This window comes from Rhinolophus sinicus, chromosome 1 (genome assembly GCF_057876585.1).
Source record: "Rhinolophus sinicus isolate RSI-liver-muscle chromosome 1, RSI-T2T, whole genome shotgun sequence".
NCBI lineage: Eukaryota > Metazoa > Chordata > Mammalia > Chiroptera > Rhinolophidae > Rhinolophus > Rhinolophus sinicus.
This window is the reverse complement of record NC_142501.1, coordinates 21,673,562-21,700,648: the sequence shown is the minus strand read 5'-3', so window position 1 is coordinate 21,700,648 and position 27,087 is coordinate 21,673,562. Positions and strand designations below refer to the sequence as shown.

The window sequence follows — 27,087 nt, the reverse complement described above, 5'->3', positions numbered from 1 at the left end:
AGTGTCCTGAGATTGAGACGGGCCCAGCGCGGGTCCTCGCAGCTGGCGTGCAACTTGGTCCGTTCGTAGGCGACCCACCACGAGGCGAAAGGCTTCTTAAGCAGGGGAGGGAGAGGAAACAGCGCACAAAAGCAATACGACTTGTCCCTTATCAGCGTCCAAGGGGAAGGGTGGAGAAAAGAGAAACAGAAACGAGCCCAACGCCGAGGATCCCGCCCGAGAGGCTTTTAAACTGCGTTTCTACAACCTCTCGCAGGGCGCCGCGGCTAATGGAACCCGCGCGAGGCGTCCCGCCAATCGCCGCCGCGCTTCCTCCCGCCGCCGGCCAATGGCGGCGCGTGTTCTTGGGGCGTGGGCGAAGCAGGCTGCTCTCCTTGGCTGTAGTGTGTGGGTTGGGGTTGGTGCGGGCTCCTAGCTTGGCTGCACTTGGTCCGTAGTTCGGCTCCGGGGGCTTTTGTGTCCGGCTTGTGCTTTGCTTTGTGTGTGCGAGTTTTTTTTTTGTTTTTGCTCCGCGGTGTTGGTCCAGGGCGGGAGCCCTGAGGCTCGGAGGCGGCAGCGCGGCCCCCCCGCCCCCCACCGCTGGGCTAGGAGCGAGCGCGCCGGCGTGAGCGGCGGGTGTGAGAGCAGCGGGGAAGGGGATACGTCGCCGAGATGCCGGAGTTCCTGGAAGACCCTTCGGTCCTGACGAAAGAGAAGTTGAAGAGTGAGTTGGTGGCCAACAATGTGACGCTCCCGGCCGGGGAGCAGCGCAAAGACGTGTACGTGCAGCTGTACCTGCAGCACCTCACGGCGCGCAACCGACCGCCGCTCGCCGCCGGCGCCAACAGCAAGGGGCCCCCGGACTTCTCCAGCGACGAGGAACGCGAGCCCACCCCGGTCCTTGGCTCCGGGGCCGCCGCCGCGGGCCGCAGCCGAGCCACCGTCGGCAGGGTAAGGACGCTCGGCCGGGGCCACAAAAGCGGGCGGTTAGCGGTTGTCGTGCCCCGCGCGCTCGTAGTCCTCCCTCCTTGGCGCCCCCTCGGGCCTCCTCGGCGGCGGGGCTGTTCCTTTCCTCACTAGGTGGCTGGCCTCTGGGTCTGCCAGCGCTGGATTCGGGCCTTTGGTCGCGGGCTTGCAGGCTTTGGAAGGGGAGGGCGCTGGAGAGAGGAGAGTCCCAAAGTTGGGGACGCAGGGCTGGTGTCTTTGCCGTGTGTGTGTGTGTGGTAGGTGTGAAGTTGGCGTGTGCTCTGAGGTTGAGCGTGGGTGACGGGCTCACGCGGGTGGTTGGGTGTTCCTTGATCTGCGGCTGCCAGGAGTGTGTATTTGGACTGGGACTTCGAGCCCTTTTTGAAAGCGCTAAGGAGGGGTTAGCCCGAAACTGCTATAGGTTACGTTGGCGTGTTTTCCCGCTTTCTTAACCGAAATGACTAGTTAACCGAGTCTCAGAGCGCTCCCTGGAGGGCAGTTTGTGCATACTAATTTCTAACCAAAATTTGAAATAAATTCCCGCCTTTTTATGTTTTTTTTTTTTATGTGGAGGGCTTTTTGAACCGTTTATGTTTTTCTTGTTTGCGTTATTCTTTTTCACGACAGGCCATCTTTTCGCGGGGCAGCGTTACTGTAAATTAAAATGAGCGTTTAAAAATACTCGTTAAGCGGTTTTCATTGAGGCCGAAATATTTGAAAATTCTACTTTCTAGAGGCTTGGGTTTTTGGATATTTTTCCTTTTTGGTAAATTTTGCATGAGGAAAGGGAAAGGTTCAGAATCAGGAGAAAGGTTTATTTCATGACATTTTGATATGTCGGTATCGAAATTTGGACTCTCTAATCCCGGGTAAATCTCAAATTGGCTCCAGCTAATTAATATTTTGTTTGACAATAGTTTGGTTTTTTTGTTCTGTGTGTTCCTGTATGCTATTTTATTGCTGTGAAACTGCATAGTTACCAGACTTCAAATCCTAACAAAATGCAAAAAGTAAGTGGTGTAACGTACAATGAATGCTTTGTAAAACAATGTAGACTTTGGAGTTGTTGCTACTGATTACTAGTATAACTCAAAACCAAAAAGTACTGCTGCTTTCAAAGTTATGTTGTTTAACTTTAGTTGTTAAAAGTCTGTCTGATATCCTTTCTGGACTACCTAGGTGGAAATGAAAGATGTAATAGATACATATCAACTTAATTAAATCTTAGCCTGGGCTTTAGAGAATTTTAAAAGTTACGTTTTAATTTCGTGCCTGGCACATAGTAGTGCCAAATAAATATTTGTTCAATAAATAAAAGGCCACCCGCACCTTACTGATCCTGATGTCTTGTTTTTTGTGGATTTAAAGCAAGCCACTTTTGATGTCCCTTCAATAACTGCCACTTATTTGCATTCTCCTCCCCTTCTTTTGTGTTTTTTTTGTCACCTAAGGGAATACATTTGATGAGTGCTGGAAACTTTTTAAGTGGCTTAGAATTTGTTTTCATTGTTTGCAGTGGATCAATGGACAGCAAAGATTCATTGCACTTCTGAACAAGAAACCTTTTTTTCAATTTGTGTAATTTCCAAGGCTGTGCAATGTGTGCTGATGTAAGCAAGCCTTTTTCAGTTCAAGAAAATAAATGTTTACAAATATTAAAAAAAAAATAAAGCCCCTTGATTGCTCCATAATAAACAGAAATTTACTTTTGAAGTAAAGCATACCCTTTGTTTTTCCCCAAATCCCTCTTGAAGTAATTTTCAAGCTATTTCAGTAAAGATTTGGTTGAAAGTGAAATGTTTTCCATTTACATTAGCACATTTTAAAAAAGCAGATCTTCTGTAGAAACCTATGTTAGTCTTATGTGCATACGTTTTATTTTTCAGCCATGAAAGTATTTGGTTGTATGTTTATAATAGGATTATTCATTCTTATTTTGATGTTGATTCATTTTCGACAGAAACATCGATCTTGGTTTTGATGTTTTTCCTTCAGCAACTTTTTAAGAGTATGTTCCAATCCACCCAGTGTTCTTTGGGTTGTAAGAAGACCTGAGTGTAAAAATTTTAAATTTTAATTCAGTTATCCAACGTTTTTTAGTTTCTACCACATGCTCTTAACTACTGGATATGGATTTCTGCAAACCCCACCCACCACCATTATAACTTAATAGCTTTTCTTGTATGATAATTGATCATGTTTATTACTCATCTCAACAAATTTCCCATGTCATCCAAGATGTTTAGCACTACGCAAATAAGCTGAGTGAAAGGAATTAACCTTTTAAGAGAACCTGTTCCGTCCAGTGGCATGCTAAACCCTTTAAAATCTCATCTAATATTTTGATACATGTAGAGAAAAATTATTTCATAGCCATAGATTTAAGTCTTATCTACCTTGAGTGTTTAAAACTCAAAAATGTGTACCCTTGGCTAGGCTCAATGGTGTCAACAATTTGAAAAAGTTAATAGTAGTTGGTCAGTAGCATCATTTTCTGTTTTAAAGCACATTAAATAAAAGTGAGTTATAATTTAACTTAGGAGTGTGATAGACGTTTTATCAGGCATAGGAAAAATATCTTGAATTTATAAGAAAAGAACCTAAGGCATTTATAGTAATAAATTCTCTAGAACATTCCTTTTATGTATATATTTTATATTCTAGTTATTGCTGGTATACCATGTATAATAACTATAGATTCACTTTTCTTAGAGTGTATTTATTTATAATCTAGGAGAAAGCCAAATTATGTTTGAAAGTTACAGATAATGCAAATTTTTTAGATGGGTGAATTTTTGACATTTTAAAACAAATCAAATATTAATGTAGATTTGTCAAAGGCATAGAATATACCTTCTATTTAAACATGGGTTTATGAGGAATGTTTTCAATTAAAGGAGAGTTTTATTTCATTCATTGCTGTGGTCTTTTAAATTCATTTGGTATAATATGACAAAAAATACTTTGCATATTCAAAATTTGGTTTTGGTTTTTAGCTTTCTTATTTCTAAGCTTTTTATTTTATGCATTTTTGGTGATACCAGTTATTTTAGATGTTGAGATTATCTAGATTATCGACACAAAATAAACATTTAGAGTTGGCAATCTGCCTTTTCCTTCCAAGGTGCAAAGCAGTGTAGCTATTTGGAATCCAGTGGAGCATAACATTCTTGAATGGTTTAATCTTGTGAATTACGAATTCTTAACAGAAAATATTTAAAGGCATGGAACAAAACAGAAAAAGTTAATGTTAATGATGTAAATGTTAATTAAATCATGAATTGGCCATCATACTCTACAGTAAGGTGTTAAGTGTATAGGTTATAGATTCAGATTCCGGATCTGCCACTTACTGGCCTTGAAAAATGAACAGTGCCCATCAGCTGCTCAATTTTCGTTTGGAAAATAGTAATAATCTAATAGCTACTTAATTAGATGAGGATTACGGTAGATCGCATTTGTGGTAGTGTGTAGTTCTTTTTTGTTTTTAATGTCAAAACAGTACTACAGTGATAGCATAATACATTCTTCAGAACCGGATGAGTTAAATTTGTAAAAGTGATGTGTACATAAAGTCTATTCAGATGTTACTATATAGCATAGTATGCAGATTGCCTGAGCTAGCTGTGCAACTTTTGACTTCAGTTTCCTCCCTTGTAAAATGGGAATATTAGTAGCTATCTCAGGATTTTTAGGATTCAGTAAGTTAATACACATAAGGGACTTAGAATATAACTTGGTACATAATAAGTGCTCACTAGAATCTATTTTATAACAATAATTATTGTTATACTTCAGCATCTTTGCTACTAATGGTAGAGGTTAAGAAATAAGAGTAGCTCATAGGTGGTATTATAACTGTTGGATTTTAAAGTTAAAAAATATTAGATGTAATCTGGTCATTGGGAATAAACTAGAGAACAGTGTCTGGCACATAGTAGGTACTGAGTATTTTTGACTGAATGAAACAAGAAATTACATGATTTACTTAAAGGAATAGCTTTCTGGAGGGAGGAATCCGTACAATTAATGGTTCCTTCCTTATTGAAACTGCTGGCTTGATAATTATTTGTGCCACACTTCCTGTCACCCAATTTTTATTCTTATTAAATTTGATATTTCATCAAATGGCATTACTTTCCTGGGACTTTTCTCCCTACAAATTAAAAATAAAAATCAAGTAGTTGAACCCCTGCTCTATTTGACTTACCTTATTCCGATTTATTGACCTTGTAAGATTACTTGGTATATCTGTAGTTTTTCATTATTTTATGAAAACATAAGAGAGTTGGTTTTCTGCTTTGATTTGATAAGCCTTTGTTGTTAATAAGAAATGGACTTTAAAAAATAAGTGGCTTTTCCCTTACCAGATGGCACTTTCATTCATTTATTCATTCAACAAAACATCTGTCGGATGCCTATTCCTGTGTCAGGCATTCTTTATTTTAGGTGCTTGGGATACAAATATGAATATGACAGGACTCTTGCTTTTTGCCATCTCCTTAAATGCTGCATCCAGAATTACCTGAGATACACATTAAAATGCAGATTCTCAGGCCCAAGATTAGGACTCACAATGGGGTAAGACTTTTTAAAACAGATAACTTTTCCAGAAGTTTTGATAAGAAACAAGACTTAGGGACTATTGCTCAAGTAGTTCACCATCTGGAAAAGATAAAGCATTTATACAAATAACTAATAAAAAGTAGGTTGAATATGGTGAGTGCCAAAGAAAGTTTTCTTGAAAACTTCAGGCTGGTGCAAGAAGTTGAAATTCCTCTATGTTTGGTTGATAATTAGAGTTTGAACATTCTTCTGGTGCGAAGGGATTATCTACAACTAATTTGCTTGGTTTTTCCGTTGAGTTTTTCTTTCCAATCTGTCCAACATGTTTTGGAAAATTGAAACATTTCACTTACATTGGGATTAGGCTGATTAAAGAAGTCTTTTCTCTAAAGAATCTAAGGCTTTAATATATAGAACTCTTAGACTCTAGGCAACTGTTTTGATAGCAAGGTATGGGTTGCTTCAGGATTTGAGCCTGTGGATCTTAGATGAGTGCGATATGTTTAATAAAGCCTTCTGAAAGTACCATCACTAACTTTTCACAGCCATATTTTAATTATATTAAAGATTTCTCTTAAATTGACATCATCATTCTTATTAGCAGCTATCTTTAAAAAATAATTTCTCAGTCTTTTCTGATGAAGTATTTTAAATTTGTAGTTGGTTAAACAAATTTTAATGCATGGTCAATATAGTGCCTGATTTCCCATGCCCCCTTCCCATCCCCCCACTCCCCAGCATCACTGGAAAGTAAGCAGTCTATACAACTTTATGATTTTTGCCATTTTGCATAAAATATTCCTAGTATTGACTCTTCTTCCTTAAATGGTAATTTGGGCCTAAATTGGCTTTGATATTTATGGCCATTATTTAAACGGCCTGTTATGTTCAGTGTTTAGTCATTTGTAGAGCTGTTTGCCACAAACCTGAAAGGTACCCATACTTTTGCTCCCTTTTCCTGTTTAACCTTGGAAGTTTATATAGTTCTTTATCCAGTAGATACCTGCCATTGTTTACATTTTAAAAACTTTCTTTAATTTTTCTCAAAGCTTGTTTCATGTTCTTTTAATAATAGTAGTGTTACCCCTTATCTGTGGTTTCATTTACCCTCGGTCAACCAGTCTGTAAATATTAAATGAAAAATTCCAGAAATAAACAATACATGAGTTTTAAATTGTGCGCTGTTCTGAGTAATGTGACAAAATCTTGCTCTGTCCAGCTCCGTCCTACTCAGGACTTTCATTACAGTATATTGTTACTGGTGTTCTATTTTACTAGTTGCTGTTAATCTCTTATTGTGCCAAATTTACAAACTTTATGGTAGGTACATATGTATAGTTAAAAACATAATATATGTATGGTTTAGTACTATCCACAGTTTCAGACATCCACTAGGAATCTTAGGACATACCCCCTCGGATAAGGAGGGGCAGCTACTGTATTCTTAATGAAAAGGTCATGTAGAACTAAGTGTGGCAGCAAAGCTGTATTAGAGGTGATATATCTGACTTCCTTTATGGGTCAAAAACTAGCTTCTAAAGTCACCACATTATGAGAGAATATTCATTTGGGCTTCATAAATTCTAATATGCTTGTTTAAAAGAAATCATTTTTATACATAGCTAAGAATAAACCTTTATGGTAAAGTCTTAAACTCCTAAGTTAATTTAAACTTTTAAATATTATTGGAAGAAGCCAGTAGTAAATTGTTTTTACAGTTATATGAATGAAAATGTTTAAATCCAGTCTATTTGCTTGTTTGAATTTTTTATGCCATCACCTCCTTTTTAGACAGATTAGCCAACAACTGACTATTTTAACAGTAATGTCTAAAATTTGAGTTACTTGCTTGGCTATTAGGTTTTTGTAATTATAACCAAATTTAGAAAATGTCTCCAAACAGTGAATCACTTTTAATTTAATCAAATTGCCAAGGCTTAATATAACTAAATCAACTTGAAGGAGAATTGCCATGTTTATTGAATATAGTGTTACTTACATAGTAAATTAATTTTTAAATTCTTGTGGAAATGATAACTGGACTTTACTTACAGAAAGCCACCAGGAAAACTGATAAACCCAGACCAGAAGATAAAGATGATGTCGATGTAACAGAACTCACTAATGAAGACCTTCTGGATCAGCTTGTGAAATATGGAGTGAATCCTGGTCCTATTGTGGGTAAGATGATAAAATGTGAAATATCTTTTCTATGGAGCAGAACCCATCGTTTTTCCTTCTTGCCTAGCAGTTAAGTTTGGGTTCCCAGGGCCAGTCAGTTGTTAAACATATATATGACCAAGAACTTAGGTTTCTTAACTATAAATTAGGGAAATAAAATGGGAGAATTGAACTAGAATCTCCAAGTTTGCCTCTGTTGTTGAGATGGTTTCATATGGTGCTCATATCACACTACCTGGTGAGACACGTGAGTCTTATATGTGAGTTGAGGAAAATCTGAGGTAACATAGCTGTCCAAATTCATTCAAATAAGTAAGTTAGTGACAGACTTTTTACAATAACTCAAGTTACTCAGTTCCCAGCATAGTACCCATTTTCAGTTACTAAAAGTGCATTTTAAAAAGTCTTGAGTTGATTGGAATTCAAGAATGATATCCTAAGAAACAAACTAAAAAGAAAACTTGGAACTAAATACACTGGATTTCCATCATTTGGTTACTTTTGGTGATTTTGCAAGTCTGATTATGCCTTAATTTTGGAGGATCTTGGCAATAACCTCAAGATAAGGAAGGTCTATGTACTATTTTGATCTTCTGAGTGAGTTGCGTAAAAGTTTGAACACTGGAGATTTGTCATTCTGTTTTTTCCTATAGGCGTAAATGGACTTAGAATGTTGTCTAAATTCTTTTATTTAATACACAATTTCTAAATAGATGATTAAAAGCCTGTTAATATAATTACCAGCAGACTTTTAATATCCATTTTAAATTTAAATTTCATTTAAAATTCCAAAAGGGAGATGCTGAAAAATGTATATTATTACGTATAATTATTACATTAAATTACATGTTGGTATACCAGTTGTTCATTTTTCCCCCCAGCTATATTGAGATATAACTGACAAACAAAAGTTGTATATATTTAAGGTGTACAACTTGATGTTTTGATATTCATAAAATTGTGAAATGATCACCCGTAATCAAGTTAATTAACATATCCATCACCTAACAGTTTTTAGTTTTCTTTTGTGTATGTGGTGAGAGCACTTAAGATCTGCCTTCTTAGCAAATTTCAAGTATGTAATACAATATTGTTAACCATGACCTATGTTATACATCAGATTTCCAGAACTTATTCATCTTGCATAACTGGAATTTTGTACCCTCTGACCCTCTTTATCATGTGAAATATATTTAATTTTTTAAAATGTCGTTTATAGGACTTTTCCCATAATTGAATGGCTATTTATAGGCGTATTAATATCTTAGAGTTGTAGGGTTTTAATCATAGTAATTCAGAGGAATGCAATCTGTTAATAACAATTTTCTGTAAAGGCAAATACTGTTATTTTGTATTGGAGAAAATAGGCAAAGTCCAAAGCTTTTCACCCCAAAATACTCAGTTGTACATAGCTCTTCAGTATGTGGTCTAGTAAGACCTGTATCAATCTACTATGCAGTCCATGCTATAAAAGAATCATTGTTGTAATTATATATTAAAATACCAGAAAAACACCTTTTTATAAAAGAATTTGCACATATTATTTTTAAGCACTTAAATTTTGGAGGGAAAGAGTGAAAGTTACATTTTAATGTTGCTAAAGATAATGTCTGAGTTGTATCTTACATTAGGCGATACAACTACTAAAGCAAGTTCTGCCTTAACAGGAACAACCAGGAAGCTATATGAGAAAAAATTGTTGAAACTGAGGGAACAAGGAACAGAATCAAGATCTTCTACTCCTTTGCCAACAATTTCTTCTTCAGCAGAAAATACAAGACAGAATGGAAGTAATGACTCTGACAGATACAGTGACAACGAGGAAGGTAAAATTTTAAATGATGTTAATTAAATGTATGTGATTTTTTTCAGATTCATAAGATAAAGTAATCATGATGAAGACAAAATTTTAAATATTACCAAGATATATGTAGTTTTTGTTCATATCATTAGAGTAATTCTCCACATAATTTGATTTATAAATACCTTTTGTTGAGAATTCTAAGAAACAAAAGTACAAATGTCTAATTTTGTGTCATCTAAAATTACCATCTACCTTTATCTTTTTTCCTTCAAATACCATTTTTCTAAAATAAAGTATTGAAAATAAAGACAAAGTTCCCCCTCTTACCCCTTTCCAACTATCATCTCCATAGAAGCAACCACTGTCGTTAATTTGATGTTTATCTTTTCAGCCTATTTTTAAATACTTTTTCATATGCATTTATCTAATACATGGTATTATTTTGTACTTTAAAAGATCTATATAAATGATATGCTAAACTTGTCACTTTTTTATTATCAAGATCTCATTGATTTATTACATCTTTTTTATTCCTTGTAAGTAATACATAGCAGTAGTATTTACATATGGCACGTTTTATCCTTCTGTATTGATAGGCATTGAAATTTGTAGTTTTTGTTGGATAATATGATTTCAAAGCAACTTGAAAGCAAATATTTTGACATATTTTAGTTGACTATTTTAAGCAATTTTGACCATGATATTTAAATATTTTTGAAAATAGTGCAAGAAATAAATGAGCTTTTAAAATTTAAGAAAAAGTTGGTATTTATAAATGTTTAATTCATGTGAAATGTTTATTTATTTCATGAATTTGACCCAAATTGCTTATATCTCCATAAGCATTGCATGCCAGGGCACAGCCTGTCAAATTGGTTTTTCAGAATATGAAATATAGTCTTTTCCTTCAACAGCACTATGTTAGCAAGGAGGCAAAGAATAAAATCAGCTTAAACACAAGTAATGCTTAAACTTCCTGCCTCTTTTGCCTCTACAGGAAAGAAGAAAGAACACAAGAAAGTGAAGTCCACTAGGGATTTTGTTCCTTTTTCTGAACTTCCAACTACTCCCTCTGGTGGATTTTTTCAGGGTATTTCTTTTCCTGACATCTCCCCCCGTCCTCCTTTGGGCAGGACTGAACTACAGGCAGCTAAGAAAGTACATACATCTAAGGGATACCCACCTAGGGAACCTCTTATTGCCACAACCTTGCCTGGCAGGGAACAGATGCATAAGTTAGCCTCTGGAGGGAATTTGTTTATTTCCTCCAAGTCTAGCCATGATAGGTGTTTAGAGAAAAGTTCTTCGACGTCTTCTCAGCATGAACTCGCTGCCCTGTTGGTCTCTGCTGCAGCTTCTCCTTCACTGATTAAAGAAACCACCACTACTTGTTATAAAGATGTAGTAGAAAATATTTACCCTGGAGAGAAAAGTGGAAGTCAACCAGTATGTACTGAGAGGTCCCAGGGTTCAGATCAGTCGATTCTCTCCAGTAAAAGGAAAACACTAGAAGAGTCTGAGAGATCACAAGTAATTTCTCCACCACTTGCTCAGGCAATCAGAGATTATGTCAATTCTCTGTTGGTCCAGGGTGGGGTAAGCAATGTGCCTGGGACTTCTAACTCTGCACCCCCACTGGATGTAGAAAACATATGGAAGAGAATTGATCAGTCTAATTTTCAAGAAACTAGATCCCTGTCTCCTCCACGAAAATTGCCTAGACTCAATAAAAAGTCAGAGGAGGAAAAGGATTCGGGTTCCTTTGTGGCATTTCAAAATACAGGTGGATCTGAATTAATGTCTTCTTTTGCCAAAACTGTTGTCTCTCACTCACTTGCTACCTTAGGCATAGAAGTGTCTAAGCAATCACAGCATGATAAAACAGATGCCCCAGAACTATCTTTTCCTTTCCACGGATCTATTTTGAAAGTAATTAAAGAGGAGTGGCAGCAAATTGACAGGCAACTGCCTTCACTGGCATGCAAGTATCCGATTTCTTCCAAAGAGGCAACACAGATATTATCAGTTCCAAAAGTAGATGATGAAATCCTGGGGTTTATTTCCGAAGCCACTCCACCAGCAGATACTCAGGCAGCTTCCACTGATAAACAGTTGGACTTAGCACTTCGTAGAACATATGAAGCTGCCGCATCAGCGTTGCAGATTGCAACCCATACTGCCTTTGTAGTTCGGGCTATGCAGGCAGACATTAGTCAGGCTGCACAAATTCTTAGCTCAGATCCTAGTCATGTGCACCAAGCCCTTGGGATTCTGAGCAAAACACATGATGCAGCCTCATTTCTTTGTGATGCTGCATTTGATGAAGTAAAGATGGCTGCCCAAATCATGGGCTCTTCCACTTTCGGTCGCCGTTATCTCTGGCTGAAGGACTGCAAAATTAATCCAGCTTCTAAGAATAAGCTGGCTGTGACTCCCTTTAAAGGTGGAACATTATTTGGAGGAGAAGTTCACAAAGTAGTTAAAAAGCGTGGAAATAAACACTAATAAAATTAAAAATAAAGATATCTATCTTTGATATGGGGAACTTAGCAGATTTTCTAGGCATTTCAAGTACTTGTTTCCCCAAATTTTCTTTTAAGGTCTTTTTAGTCTCCAGATGGGGGTTTAGCCATCAAATTATAGTTTAAAAGTAATTGCCTACATAGAAATGTCCCTTTTTTTGAAGTTGCACAGATAGAAAGCCTGATAAAAATAATTTAAAGCTTTCTCGATTTCACATTTTTATCTCAAATAGTTCACTCTTTCCTATTTTATACTCTTCAAAACTAAGAAAATACCATTTACTAGAGTATATGTAGACTCTTCACTGGTCTAAATATCTTTTCACTTGCTAGAACTTTTCTGTATTTTTCTTTTATGTTCTCACTTTGTTTTTTACTTATGTCTTTAGTATCATTCATAATATTCTAGATCATTGCAACTCACGGTGTCAGTCTACAAACTGTTACTGATCCACAGATAAGATAAGCATACACCAGAATTTTAATCTAGAGACCCTTTTTAGATCAATGACAGGGTTTATTTATGTGGTAAAATTTTATTGATAGAGAAAACTGCTGATTTATATTCTGTTGTAAGTGCCTCATTTCTTCATGGACTGGTAGCAAACAGTTTGTGGACCACTCTGAGAAATCCTGCTCCAGACCATAATATTCAAGGATAGTGCATTCTCACCATCACTGTAGTTTGTCAGGTGACCTAGACACTGGAACGATGGGGCTTTTTTTAAAAAAGTAATACTTTCAAGGTATGTTGTCATTCATAGGCTTAGTCAAAATTCTAAAAGCAAATTTAAGTTAGTTTTTTTAAAAAAGTCATAAGAAATCATACTATATCCCAGTGTCTGTGTGTCTATATAAAACAGTATATTATCCTGTGTTTTCATTTCTATGATTGTAAGATGAGAGAGTCTAACTGTAGAGGCATTTGATAATCGAATTTCTTTGTGTTTTTATGGAAATAGTATTAAATATAAGCAAAATATGCTCCCTTTGGTACTTTTAGCCATATTCTTAGACTACACATGTCCATCTTTGCAGCTTTGTGGGAGTAATTTTATTTGTTATTTGTCTTGTGAAATGTACATGTATACATGTACCTACTAAGTGCTATGTGATTTTAAAATGTATTACTGTAGAATGCTTCTGCAAATTCAATAAAGTTGTTAAATTTGAAGTTCTGTGTGGTCTCCAGAAACATGTTGTATGTGTGTTTTATTCTTGGAGTTGCAACAAGTTAGATATTTGTGGATGAACATCCCTTTATCATTTCATCATTGAAACTCACTTGACATTTCAACGGTGTAGTTGAAAATATTCTAAATATTGTTTTTTACTCTCTGAGCACTATGTTTTCATTGGCTGTTGGAATTTTAAAATTTTAAGAGGAATTAATCTGTAACCTGATACAGATTTTGTTTAGTTTCTGTTTAACTACTATTGGGTTCTTATGATGCTTTCTAATTCTTAGAATCTCACTTAACAAAGCTTAAGATTTTATAATGCTAAGTATCTATTTCAACATAGGTATATTTATAGGTTTATTATTAGGAGCACTGGGAAGTGGGGTTGACACCTTAATCCTAAGTAAAGATTGAACTATTTGAATATCATGGTACAAATCACTGTTCATTTGGGGGAAGCTTGTAAGTAGATCCTGGACTGACCAGTACTAGAGTTAGCAAGACACATGACTATTTTGACTACTTTTTAGTATAACTGCATTGAATTAATGCAAAACTAAGCTTTTATTTAAGAATTGATTCCATTTCTATCTCTGACAAGAAAGTCTAGAAGTTTTGATAACAGGTTTTAGAAGTAACAACTGACACTAATTTTGCTATAGGATGTTAAATGGCTGCAAAAATGTAGAAGTTAACTAAAATTTACATCAGTCTTTTAATATATTCAGCTCTAAATAGTGATAAAATCAAGACATGGGAATGGAATTTTGAAGCCTATGAAAAGATATATGAGTTAGGTTAATAACCATCATGGTGATATGCTAAATAATATATATGCACTAGCTTTGGTTCAAGGAAATGTTAATCTTACTTGTATTATGGGGAGGGGACAAAGAACTAGCCTGTGATTTGTTGTACTTTTCTGCCAATAAGATTCCTCCTTACCTCCTCAGCTGTACCCAGGTTTTTTATAATCACATCAAAAAAGAAGGGAGGAGAGACTTAAACTGCAATTACATATTAATGTTCTTGCGTTAACTTTGTTATAAGCCTGGTACCATATAGGTTTTTTCCCCATAAAACTCCCTATAGCTTTTTCCTTTTCATATTCCAAATTTTAATTTAAAAACTAATCTTTGTACTGTATGGACAATAGAATGGTAACAACTGTATATTTTAATGTTCTCTTCCCACATCTAAATTTTTTTTAGTGAAAAGTCTCCATGGGAACAGTTTGAATTTACTTTTATGTTTCAGGCTTTTGTCCTAGAAAAAGGAAAGGAGAATAAATAGGAAGTAGTGATCAGATTAAAGAGTGGGGGAGATAAATAGAAATGGAATAAAATAAGAATGGGAAATAAAAATTTTAAAGATAAATTGTGGTTAAGCAGTTTTGGTATGTTGAGGTAACTAATATCAATAGACAAACTTGTTTTACATATTAACGTGCCTAAAACCAACATTCCAAAATAATGTTAAGACGATTATAGTTTATTGTGTTTCGAAGAGTAATGGTTTCTCTGATGTTATTTGCAGACTCTAAAATAGAGCTCAAGCTTGAGAAGAGAGAACCACTAAAGGGCAGAGCAAAGACTCCAGTAACACTCAAGCAAAGAAGAGTTGAGCAAAATCAGGTATATTTAGTTTTATGATCGCTGTGTTTAGGTATAAGTAATCTCCAGACAACACTAATTTGCCTGTGTGCTAGCCTTTGGTTAATAGTTGACACCCAGATTCCAGCGTACTCAAAGTGTTCATTCCGTTGTTCATCAAATAGCATTAGAAATCTAAAGTTTCTGTTTTTTTTTTTGTCAGTAGTGTAGCCTGTGCAAAAATGTTTAATGTCTCATTTGTGTTTGATTCTGTGCTAAGCATAGTTCAAGCCAGTCATCCTGTTTTTTAAGAGAAGTATTTTTTTTGACCATATCTTCTTCTTTTTTTAATTTTTATTTTTCAATTATAGCTAACATTAAATATTAGTTTAAAATGTATAGCATAGTGGTTAGACATTTATATAATTTACAAAGTGATCCTCGCTTTATAAGTTTAGTACTCACCTGGCACCATACATAGGTATTACCATATCATTGACTACATTCCCTATGCTTTACTTGACATCCCCATGACTATTTTGTAACTATCAATATGTACTTCTTAATCCCTTCACCTTTTTCACCCAGTGCCCAACCCCCTCCCATCTGGCAACCATCAGTTTGTTCTCTGGATCTATGAATCTGTTTCTGTTTTGTTTGTTCATTTTGTTCTTTAGATTCTTCATAAGTGATATCATATGGTATTTGTCTTTCTAAGAGAAGTATTTTAAAAGATGGAAATGCCTATGCAATTCTGATACAATCTTTTTAAAAGACGGGAAGAGTGTTATATTTGTGTTTTTCTAGATTTCTGACTTTACTTTTACTTTTGCCTGTGTTCTGTGACTTTTCCCTCAACTCTGGAGCTAGTCTGACCCTAAGACTACACTGTTTTCTTTCCTTATTCTAGATGAAAATTTACTTTTTTTATTGTGGGTGAGGCAAAATGCAATTAATACAGGACGTAGGAAAATTTGGGGAAGGACACTGAAATAGATAAGCATGGAGAATTTTGGCCCAGAGTATGAAGGCAAGATGCTAGAGTGCTAGCAAGAAAGTGTGACTGGTCAGATAATAGGTTAAAATGAGGGAGGAAGGATGGTATGAAAGGTAGTTTAAGGGGTAATTGAGTTGAGGAATCTAAACTGAGCAATAGGATGGTCAAAGGAGAGTAGATTTAGGAAACAACAGGCAGAATTAGGCAATAGCCTTATTATACAAAATTTAAAAAGGTAGAAAAGTGGAGGGAAGAGTTTAATAACCCTCCAGTCATAGAGCCTCAACAGTTTTATTTCATCTTTACCTGCACCCTCCAGCTTTTAAAAATCCTTTTAGTTTTGTTTTCCTTTTTCCTGGATTATAATAAAGCAAATCTGATATATCATTTCATACATTAAAATGTCAGTATTTCGATGTATATCTCTAAAAGATAGCTGTTTGTATACACATACACGCGTAATGCCACTATCACACCTAATAAAATTGATAGTTTTCATATCTGTGTTCAAATTCCTCCAGTTTCAGAAATGTTCCTTATGATTAAATTATTCAAGTCAGGATCCAAACTTCACATATTATTTGTTTTATATTGTTTTATCCCTTGACTCTGTAGCTTTTTCGGGTATAATTGTTTCCTCTCCACTCATTTGGTGAAGAAACCAGGTCAGTTCGCCGCAGAATTACCCACATTTTGGGTTTTGCAGATTGCTTCTTCAAGTGTCATTGAATTTGCTCTTCTATACCCTATATTTCCTGTCTAGGAGTGAGACTTATTTAGGGCTATGCAGTAGACCTTTCTGTGATGAAGGAAATGTTTTGTAACTGTTGTCCATTGTGGTAGCCACTGGCCACATTTGGGTATTGAATACTTGGAATGTGGTCAGTGTGGCTGAGAAATTTAAATTTAAATTTTATTTAACTTAAATTGCCACATGTGGCTAGTAGCTACCACACGGATTAGAGGGTCGGTTAGATTCAGGTTCAGTTTCTTAGACAAGAATGTTTCATAAAAGGTGTGGCCTTCATAACTGCATCACTTCAGGAGGCAAATGATGTCCTTTTGGAGATGCTAGAATTAATTAGTAATGGGTTCAAATGTTGAAAGCCTAATCCATCCATTATAAAGTTCCACGTCACCCTTTCATTTAATGGTAATGACAGCAATTTATGATTATTACCCAGACCCATTGTTTTATTTGAGGTTTGTAAGATGGTGATTTTTCTCATTCTCTCATTCCTTTACATTTATAACTGGAATTCTTTTATAAAGAACTTTTCCTCATGAACTGCTTAGTTACCATGAAATAAAATTCATACAAGAGAGCCAGGATAAATGCTTGCTTCTTGCCTTTTATTTGCCACTTTTCAAGTTAAAGTGCCCTAGTCACTTTGAAAGGTGATAAATACTTTTTTTTTTACTGCTGTGATTTTTATATATTTGATTTATGATCAGTTGCAGTCATTCTTCATGTTCAAACTGTGCCATCTTTAGCCACTGGGAAGTACTGAGTTGGTTCCTGTATCCTTTTCTTGACCCCATTTGTCTTTCTCATTTTCTGGCACAGTAAAATGGCCCATGCTCATTAAAATTTCCTGCCTATTATCATATCGGCCATTTTTCTTAAGAACTCTAATCCTTGTAATAGAAAATATTATTTGGAGGCTACCTACAATCTGGATGCTAGGTTGTTCATTCTTACTGGGTTGTCATTGCTTCTAGGCCTTTTCAGTAGGTAGAGCTAGGAGTACTTATTTTTTAGAAAGAGAAAATAAATCATGAATTCATCAAATTTATGAATTCAGGCCTATTTAACTTCTTTTATATTTGTATCTTTTTTCTCTTACGCTGAATATCTTAAAGTCACTTGAAATAATTTTTTCTTGTTCATTTATTATTATTGAGGACATGTGTATGATTTTATTTAGGTAAAATAGATTGATTCAGAAATCTGGCTTCTATCTTTGTTCTTCCCATCCACCAGTAATCATTTTTATTAAGTTTTGGTTAGCAATTTGTTTCTTTTTGAAAATGTAGGTAACTACATAGATTTATATATTATTTATATACCTCCTCTTTAGATGAAAGGCAGCATACATTGTACATTTCTTTTTGTCTTATCTACACACATACCCTGGAATTCACTTCATGACAGAATATAGTACAGCCTTCTTCCTCATTGCTTTGTACCACTGCGTTATATAGTGCATTTTATGGATGTACTGTAATTTAGTCAGCCACTTTCTTTTTGGTGAATATATGGATTGTTTTCAGTTATATGCTAGCTTGTAAAATGCAAAAAAGAACCAACGAATAGCCTTCTACATGTATCATGTAATATTTTAGCCAGTTTATCTTCAGGAAATCTAGAAGTGAAAATGCTGGGTAATTTTGCTAGATGTTACCAAATTCCTCTGCATAATACTTGTAGTTGAAGCATTTTGCATTCTCACCAGCAATGTATGAGTACCTATATCTAACGGAGGAATATGGCCCTGCTTTTTAAAAAATTAATACAAATAACTATATTGGTCACGTTTTACTTAAATTGATAGTTCTTTAGAGTAAGATGGCTTTTAATTAACCTATTTCCTTTTATAACCTAGTTTTGTGTAAATTTTTTGTTTATAGCTTGTATTTTTACTCACGGGTTTATAGCCTCCTTTAATAGCTCAGCTTCTGCATTGTCACATTCCTCAACTGCCTAGTGTTTTCTGAATAATTTTTTACCTGATAGCTTATCGAAAGGTACTGTAAGAAGGTTTTTGTTTCTTCCACCTGTTTGTCTCTATGATAAATTCAGGACTTTTGTAGAACATCTTGCTCAAAATAGATGACCCTCCAATTCTTATTTTGGATTTTGGCCACAGAACATATAGCAATCACATTAACTACTAATTTTACATAGCAATGTATTTCTTTGCCATTGGTAATTGTTTGGTCCATCTTGCTAAGAAGTTATAACACTGAATTGTAATTTTATTATTTTTTAATTTTTTTTTTCTCAAAGTCACTTGTTTATAGTGGATTCTGATAGAAAAAAAATTTTTGTATCTTCAGAATATCTTTTCTGGTTGTGTGAAGGGTTGTCAATTAGCTTTCTGTGAAGATGAGTAATTCTAAATTAGATAATGAAAATAAAGAACTAATAGAATTGGTTGCTAGTCCTCAACTAAAGAATTTAATAAACCTGAACAAAAGAAAGTATAAATGACTTATAGGGAAAAGTGTCCTTCCCACTTCTATTCTTCAGTATTCCTACAGGTAACCAATGAGTTTCTTGTGTTTCCTTCCATGGAAGAAAATAAAGAATCGTTAAATGGAGCTTGGCCCTTTTTTATTAACCATAATAGTTTCAACAGATATTTGATAAAGTCTTTTATGAAGAGATTATTTCAATTATATATTTTAAAAAACGTAACATGGAAAGCCCTGGAATTTGGTCAATAACGAATTTTAAGGAAAAAGGATGTTTTTTCTCCCCGACCTCCCTACCTTTATGGACAAAGGTAAAACATCTGGTCTTTATTTTGTATCAGTTGCATAACTGATAACTTTATTAGAACTTTCAAGCAATGTAGTTTTTAATTCTTGGAAGAGTTTTAAAATAGTATATACTGATAATACCAGATAGACTATCAAACCGGAATATTTTTTAAATCTAATTTTTATTGGCATTGAGCAGTTGATTATTAAAGAGGAAGTAGTGTTGAAAGTAGTTTAAAACAATACTTGGCTTTGAGATGCCTCAGAGTCAGTTATATTATCTTAAGCCAGTTGTTCTCAACTCTGGCTGCACATTAGGATCCCCTCAGGAACTATAAAAATGTACCGTGCCCAGACCCTTCTAGATTCTGACTTGGTTAGTCTAAGGCGGGACTGAGGGCATTTGACATATTTTGAAAAGCTGCCCGAATGATACTGTGCTGCCAGGTTTGACACTAGAACTATTGTTTCCCTCTATTCAAATAATCAGGAATTTAGCTCTTAAGTATTTGTTACATATAATTTGTTCCCAGATTTGTCTTTTGACTAACATTAAGTGTGCGTTCAGCAAATATGTCCTAATTAACAGCAGGAAAAGGAACCCAGAGGTTCTATTGTGAGTCAAAAGGAAATTACAGAATCAGTTCTATGAGATTGTACCCTGTGCGGTTTTGGCAGTAATAGTTCCAGCCAAATAAGCATACTTACTGGATGACTGCTCTTGTCCAGTGTGAGAGTAAAATATATGTCTTTAAAATTAATAGACACTGACTTGGATATAAAAAAACATCCGTTACCTAAATAAAATATTAGCTTGAAAGCAAAAGTGACAATAAAAGCGCACTCTAGTATACTACTAATCATTGATGGCTGTTTTCTAGTGAAAAGGATTTAAAAGTATCATCTGGTAATAGTGGCATCAAAGTTGAATAACTTCCTACTTGGAATGCAGACCTTCAGGCTCCACCTTAGAGCTACTGCATCAGAATCTGCATTTTAACAAAAGCTTCAGGTGACTGGTACACAAATTTCAGTTTGAGAAGACTAGTCTAATGGTTTCAATCTGTTATATATAGGGCCTGCTAACTTATTATTTTTTTAATGAGGAAAAATCACTCGGCTTTTCAGGAAGAAATGAATCTGGGACTGGAAGGTCACCAGTGGTTTGTCACTTGCCTTTCTGTAGTGAGGAGTGGGTAGCACTGAGCTTTGGCAGTGACATTCTAGGCTTGCATGTTTGTGAAAGAAATGACCCCTAGGTTTTTGTTGCTGCTCAATTTTAATATCTGTTTCTAAGAAGAGTGACACCTGAGACTTGTTAAGTTCAGACGGCTGTGTATAGATAATAATTTAAACTGATTCTATTTAAATAATCCTAACCGCACGAAAATAATGTTTAATCTATTTTAACAATTATAAAATTTGTATTTTGTTTTAAAAGGAAACTGACTTGTAACAGATGACTTCCTTGTAAGTCAAAGAAAGTCATGCTCAGCCTTTTTGTTGAGACAGCTAAAGAGATGCAGCTGTAATGCTGGAGCCAAATAGCAAACAGCAGTCACAGAAGGAGCAAGTGATAAACTGAAGTGCCTCCCCCCCTCGTTTTTATTATAATTGCAAGCTATATAGTTGGACTCTAGTGTATTTTTACTGTATACTAAGTATTTTCTGATACCTACATATCCGTTCAATCGATACATACTGAAATATATAGAGGGCATAGCATTGTTTGCAAATGCTGGCATTTGGCGACTTCATGGCTTCTCAGTGTGCTAATAAGGCCATTATTAAGGTGTTTGATGTTAGAATATGACTTTTTAATGTGTCAATGCTTAAATAGAGCTATACTCAAGCTGGACTAACTGAAACTGAATGGACAAGTGGATCTTCAAAAGGCGGACCTCTGCAGGCATTAACTAGGGAATCCACAAGAGGGTCGAGAAGAACTCCGAGGAAAAGGGTGATGCAAGGCTTATTGCTTAGAATTGGGTTTTCAGATTGGTAGGGTTTTAGTGGTTATTTTATATTTATTGTTTTTGTTTTGTTTTCAAACTAACAGGTGGATACTTCAGAACATTTTCGTATAGATGGTGCAATAATTTCAGAGAGTACTCCCATAGCTGAAACTATAATGGCTTCAAGCAACGAAACTTTAGTAAATATGTTTCATAAACTATACAAGTGGTTTTCTTTGTAAATTACCCTTTAATTAGAATTGGGGAGGTGGTGAATTTTGGCAGATCTCAAATTTTCATGTTTTTAAATATTTAAACTCATTTTCCCCACATAATTCTGAATTTTAGAATTTTTCAGTATAGCCTATATATATAAATTTAATTCATTGTACAAGAATCTTAAGTATTGTAAGGACACTGTTTTGCTAAAATAATTAATGAATGATAAGACTTCACATGTGAACCAGGCAATATGTTCATTTCTGGGTCCTTTTGCCTAAATTTTTATTAAGGAAGTTTCAAATATTACAGAAATATCTTTTTCTTTTTTTCACATTTCTTTGTTATGTTTGGATAATTCTGAGTCTGAATAATTTGAATCTTGGCAGGTTGTCAATAGGGTGACTGGAAATTTCAAGCATGCAGCTTCTATTCTGCCAATCACTGAATTCTCAGACATACCCCGAAGAACACCAAAGAAACCATTGACAAGAGCTGAAGTAAATGAATAAAATTTAGATCGATGTTATCATTGATCTTTTAAAGAGGAAATATTTTTATTTGGCTTTGGAGTGGGAGGGAGCAGAACTTCTTTATGGGGTGGTGTGGGTTTGGGTGTGTGTATATGCATATATTATTTTAAGGACATACCTTTATTAGTGACAGAGAAAGTAACTAATATGACATGCTAATACTATCTTCTTGCTACTCTGTGCCTCTTAAGCTCCAGTTTCCAAGGGAGTGGTCATTTGTGTGCTGCTTGTAACATGTTCTCTTTGTTACGGATGTGAGCTGAACGGGTATCTGGGCTATAGGGGAGGCTGTACTATCTTTCACTGAAAGGTCAAATAATGGGACTTTAAAGTGTCTGTATGATGCTTCACTTGATTAACTCACGTATAATTAAGCTTTAAAGTACTAACTGCATGATGCATTATAGTTTTAATGAATCTGCCAAAAGTTATTTTGATCTGGGTATAAAGGTAAACACAGCAAAACAATTGGGTTAAAAATATATATTTATGTTTTTTAAGTTAGGAAGATTAGATTGACTCTGGTTAAAGACATACTAAAATTTGTTAAAGATCCATGCTAATTTGATATCTTCTATATTTGATCATTTTATTACAAAATTCTTAATAAAGGAAGACGCAATATACTCTTAATGTTAATGAAAAGCATGAGAAATCTAGTGGGGGAACTTATACTGCCATATTAGCTGCACTGAATTTTTGGGTTTTGCCTTTACCTTATTTGAATGTGTGGCGATTTTTCCCCCCGCCCCCATTATCACATTAACATATCTTTACCTTGAAGAAATTTGAAGAGCCTTAGAAATGTGTGGATACTTAGGCGATAATGAATTTAGAAATGGCAGTTATAAAAGCTGGGATAGATAAAGTGCATTCTATTCTCTGAAACTTTTGTTTAAAAATATACTTTAATTGTTGCACCTTTATACTAAATTTTAACTGTTGTTTGTTTCTTATTAGGTGGGAGAAAAAGAGGAAAGAAGAATAGAAAGGGATATTCTTAAAGAAATGTTTCCCTTTGAAGCATCTACACCTACAGGAATTAGGTATTCAGATACATTGAAACAAATATTAGTATATTCTATTGGGACATTTTTTATTTATTCACTTATTTTTTCCCACTTTATTGCAGTATAATTTACACATGAAAATTTTACATGTTTAGGGTATATACAACATGATTATTTAATATATAAATGGGAATTTTAATTGTTAACTCTTCACAAAGTTATACCTGTGTTCTCAGAATCAAACTGTTCTTTTGGGTGTGATTTAATTCTCCCTAGCCACCGGTTCCTATTGTGGAAAGTTGAGTCAGGTGGTTTTTGTTTGTTTGTTTTTAACACTTTGTAAGCGGGCATTTTCCTGCCAAATCGCGTCGTAACATGGGGCTTTTTTGACATTTTCTCGCCAAAATTAGACTTTCCGTAAAATATTCATATCTTTCGATCTATTTGATATTTTTCTATGAAACTTTCAGTGTTTTAGTTTAAAAAGAGGTCTCTATTTATTTACTTTGCAAAATTTTTGCCGGTTCCAACTAGAGGCGATATGACGAATTTACTCGTTTCCCACAAACTATGTGTTAAGTAACACTTTTTTCCTCTGTATTTATACATATAATTTGGTCATTGATTAGAAAGTATAGGTAAAAATCATCCAAAGTCTTACAAATTAGAAATATTAGCTGTTAACGTTTTTGGTATATGTCTCCATGTACTCAAATACAGAGATATGTTCAGTATTATTATCTTTTAATTTTTAGTAAGTTTTTCTTATAAAAGTGATACATATACAATTCAGAATCCCTATTCCACCATCTTGACCAGAATTTGAGTCAGTTTCAAAATTAACTTTCTTAAGCTGAAGGATTGTAAGTCATTTATCGACTATTTAATTCCTATTTTTAAATCTACACAGAAACCTAGAAGTAAGAAGGAAATCATTGTTCTCCCTGAGAGTTTCTCTTTTCTGATTGAAAAGACTGTAGATACTTGTTGAATTATTTCCGGACTAAAGGAATCACAGCAAAACTACCTTATTTCTTTCCTCTTATCTCCCAAATATATTAGTCTTTAAGAAGGCAAGTTTAGTGAATATTTATCAATGTTCTGAATATTATTTTCTAATAAAAGATATGCATCTAACTTTTTAAATGGAAAACATATAGAAGTTTTATATAGGTTGACAAACTTCACTCTTTATATGTGACAACTTTCTACTGTTTACCTCAAGGAATGTTTTTGGAATTAGGAGTAGTAATTACATATTCTTTATCTAACTCATGACTTTATCTAAAATCAATTTTTCTCTTTCCCCTTTCACTCCTAACAGTGCTAGTTGCCGCAGACCAATCAAAGGGGCTGCAGGCCGACCATTAGAACTCAGTGATTTCAGGATGGAGGAATCTTTTTCATCTAAATATATTCCTAAATATGTTCCCTTGGCAGATGTCAAGTCAGAAAAAACAAAAAAGGGACGCTTCATTCCCATGTGGATAAAAATTTTGCTGTTTGTTGTCATGGCCATTTTTTTGTTTTTGGTCTATCAAGCTATGGAAACCAACCAACGAAATCCGTTCTATAAATTTGTTCGTGATAACCATACAGATGCCAACTAAATAATGTCTCTCGTGGCACACTCACCTTGGTCTCCTATTTTTAATAATTATTAAAAAAAAAAAAAAAAGCATTTGTGTACACTTGTTGACTCAAGAGCTAAAAATAATGTGATTTCACCTCAACAAATGTATTCCATTGAAATGCAGACAAGATATATAAATGGACTTCATTTAAATGTTTTGGACTTCGGACTAGTAGGAGATCACTTCGTGCCATATGAATAATCTTTTTTAGCTTTGGAACTTTTTTGTAGGCTTTATTTTTTTAATGTGGACATCTTATTTCATTTTTGAGAAAAATGTATATTGTTTTTGTGTATTTTGGGAAACAAGAAGGGCAAAACATGGCAGTATAATGTGAAGCAACACATTTAAATACTTTGAATTCTTACAGAAAAGATTTTAAGAATTATTGTTTGCTGAATAAAAACTTTTGAGATATATGAAACAAAATTCAGTAAAGGAAAAAGTAATGGGGTTGTACTTTTTGTAACTGCAACCAAGTTTAATGGTGTTTATGGGGAAAAGTACGGCAATAATCTCTTCTGTAACTTTTAATGGTAACATTATTGTTGTAGCCCTATTGTACTCACTTTTTAAAAGATTTCTAGTATCATGGATGTTCTACTTCAGTAAGACCCATTTAAATACTGTTGATTTTTAGCAGGGATCTTTTAGTGTAACATACACATTTTAGAGAACTGTTAGCTGGCTGTATATGTTTTTAAAAGCTGTTTAGCTAGCTATAAGGCTATAATTGGAAATCTGTACTTTTTATTTACAGCAAAACATTTTGTCAAACCAATTTGCTACCAAAATATTTTTTAGATAAATAAGTGTGTGTCTCTTTAGAAGTAGGAAACGTTAAACACTGGTGTTAAGTTCCATTTGAATTTGTATTACATTGTCTTCTGTTACCAAAAACAAATTTTGCCAAGTTTTTTTGCCCTCTATTTCCCAACCTAATTTGATTTAAAAGTGCAAAAGATATATGCTTTTAAATTACATAGTAAACTTTTCTTGGATACACAGTAGTTAGTACATAAATTTGTAAACTCTGAATATGAGGTGGGCATTATGATTTTTGTATACCCTTGAAGTGGCTAACTTTATCTTTGTGGTTGATTTATTTTATTTTTTAACTAAAACTTACCTCATGTATAACCTGGTTAAGTAAAATGGTAGGTAATTGAAGAAATTTCAATAGAATCAAGTAAAACAAAAACTTTAATAAATTGTTTCAATTTTACAGTCTTTGACCATAAAGCACACAAAAAATGTAAGTTATTTTGAAATATCATCTGAAATAAAAGGATAATTTTAAAAAATGAAAAAGCTACAGATGTGTATTTAGACCAGCACACTGATTTGAATTAGTCCCATTCTGGTATTTAGCTTTTAGATAGTTTGTAGACATTTTTTACCTAATTGGCAATTTACCAGATGTTTGTAAGCCTGGTCCTGCAGGGGGAGTGAGAAACATACTCCCAGGTCAGAAATGTTTGCCTCTCTGAGTAAAAGTGTTTCTTTGAGATGAGCCACAGTGGGGGCACTGTTTACTCAACTTTTCCTCTGTAAGGTAATAGTCTATTTTTACTTTCTTTTTAAACTTTCCCATTTTGTTTTCAATCTTTTAATTAAAAATTGTGAGAAGTTGCATTTAATGTTTTAAAACGTGGGACAATAAATCACTCTTAATATGTATATAAAATCAATTTTCTAATAGGAAAGGTATGGTCCAAAATAGGAAAAGTAGGACAAGGTAAAACGTAATCTTTTTTTTTTTTTTAATGTGTATTTGGTCTTTGTCTGTGTCTGTTTTATTCCATTAGAATGAATGTGTCCTTGATGTAAATGCAAAGCATTTCTTCCTGATTAAATTGTAGATGTAGACTTTACAATATAATTCAACAATAAAAAGTAATTAACCGCTAGTTTTGTCATTGCAATAAATGGTTTTTAGATAGCACAGACTGAGATTTCCTGATAACATTTCTTATGTAATATTTCTGGATTGTTGTTTTAGTTCTCATTTCAGTATACTCCTTTATGTTTTGCTTCTAATCATTGTAATCAGGTCCTTGTTTATTCATACGTAAGTGATATATAGCCATTATACTTGCAGCATGGTGTAGGGAAGCTCACAGAGGCAGCTCTCCCACCCTACAGTATGGTAACTACTACTTTTCAGTCTCTCCCTCCCCATCTGTTGTACTGTCTTAGTACTTTTCTTTGGCACTTATGATTGTTAGTCTTGCTTAGAGATGAAGCAAAGATGTTGCTAGGTATATTTATCAGGGAGCTGTGGTTACAAGGATGAGAGTGCCTTTATCTCTTCATCATTCATGCATCCCCCCCAAAGGTGATTTTGTTTAAACTAGTGATTCTCATGTAATACATACACTATTATAATTAATTAAAAAGCATCAAAAGCTTAAGATAACAATAAACTGTTTTATGGCATGCTTACTATGTGCCAGATCATG

General features: G+C 34.6%; 1 protein-coding gene across 4 annotated transcripts; it reads left to right on the top strand.

The window, feature by feature from the left end:
- Positions 1–27,087, top strand: TMPO (thymopoietin). Of its 4 annotated transcripts, XM_074326185.2 has the most exons (10): positions 328–930; positions 7,566–7,692; positions 9,360–9,518; positions 10,494–10,586; positions 14,736–14,833; positions 21,115–21,234; positions 21,334–21,429; positions 21,838–21,948; positions 22,942–23,027; positions 24,316–26,535. In XM_074326185.2, the coding sequence occupies exons 1-10, from the start codon at positions 652–654 to the stop codon at positions 24,599–24,601; spliced, it is 1,455 nt and encodes a 484-aa protein (XP_074182286.1). In that variant the 5' UTR covers positions 328–651; the 3' UTR covers positions 24,602–26,535. The 4 variants fall into 4 exon arrangements, with proteins under 4 accessions (XP_019587699.1, XP_074182286.1, XP_074182287.1 ...); XM_019732140.3 differs by lacking the exon at positions 10,494–10,586 and having other exon boundaries at positions 1–930; positions 24,316–27,087; XM_074326186.2 differs by lacking the exons at positions 21,115–21,234; positions 21,334–21,429 and having other exon boundaries at positions 358–930.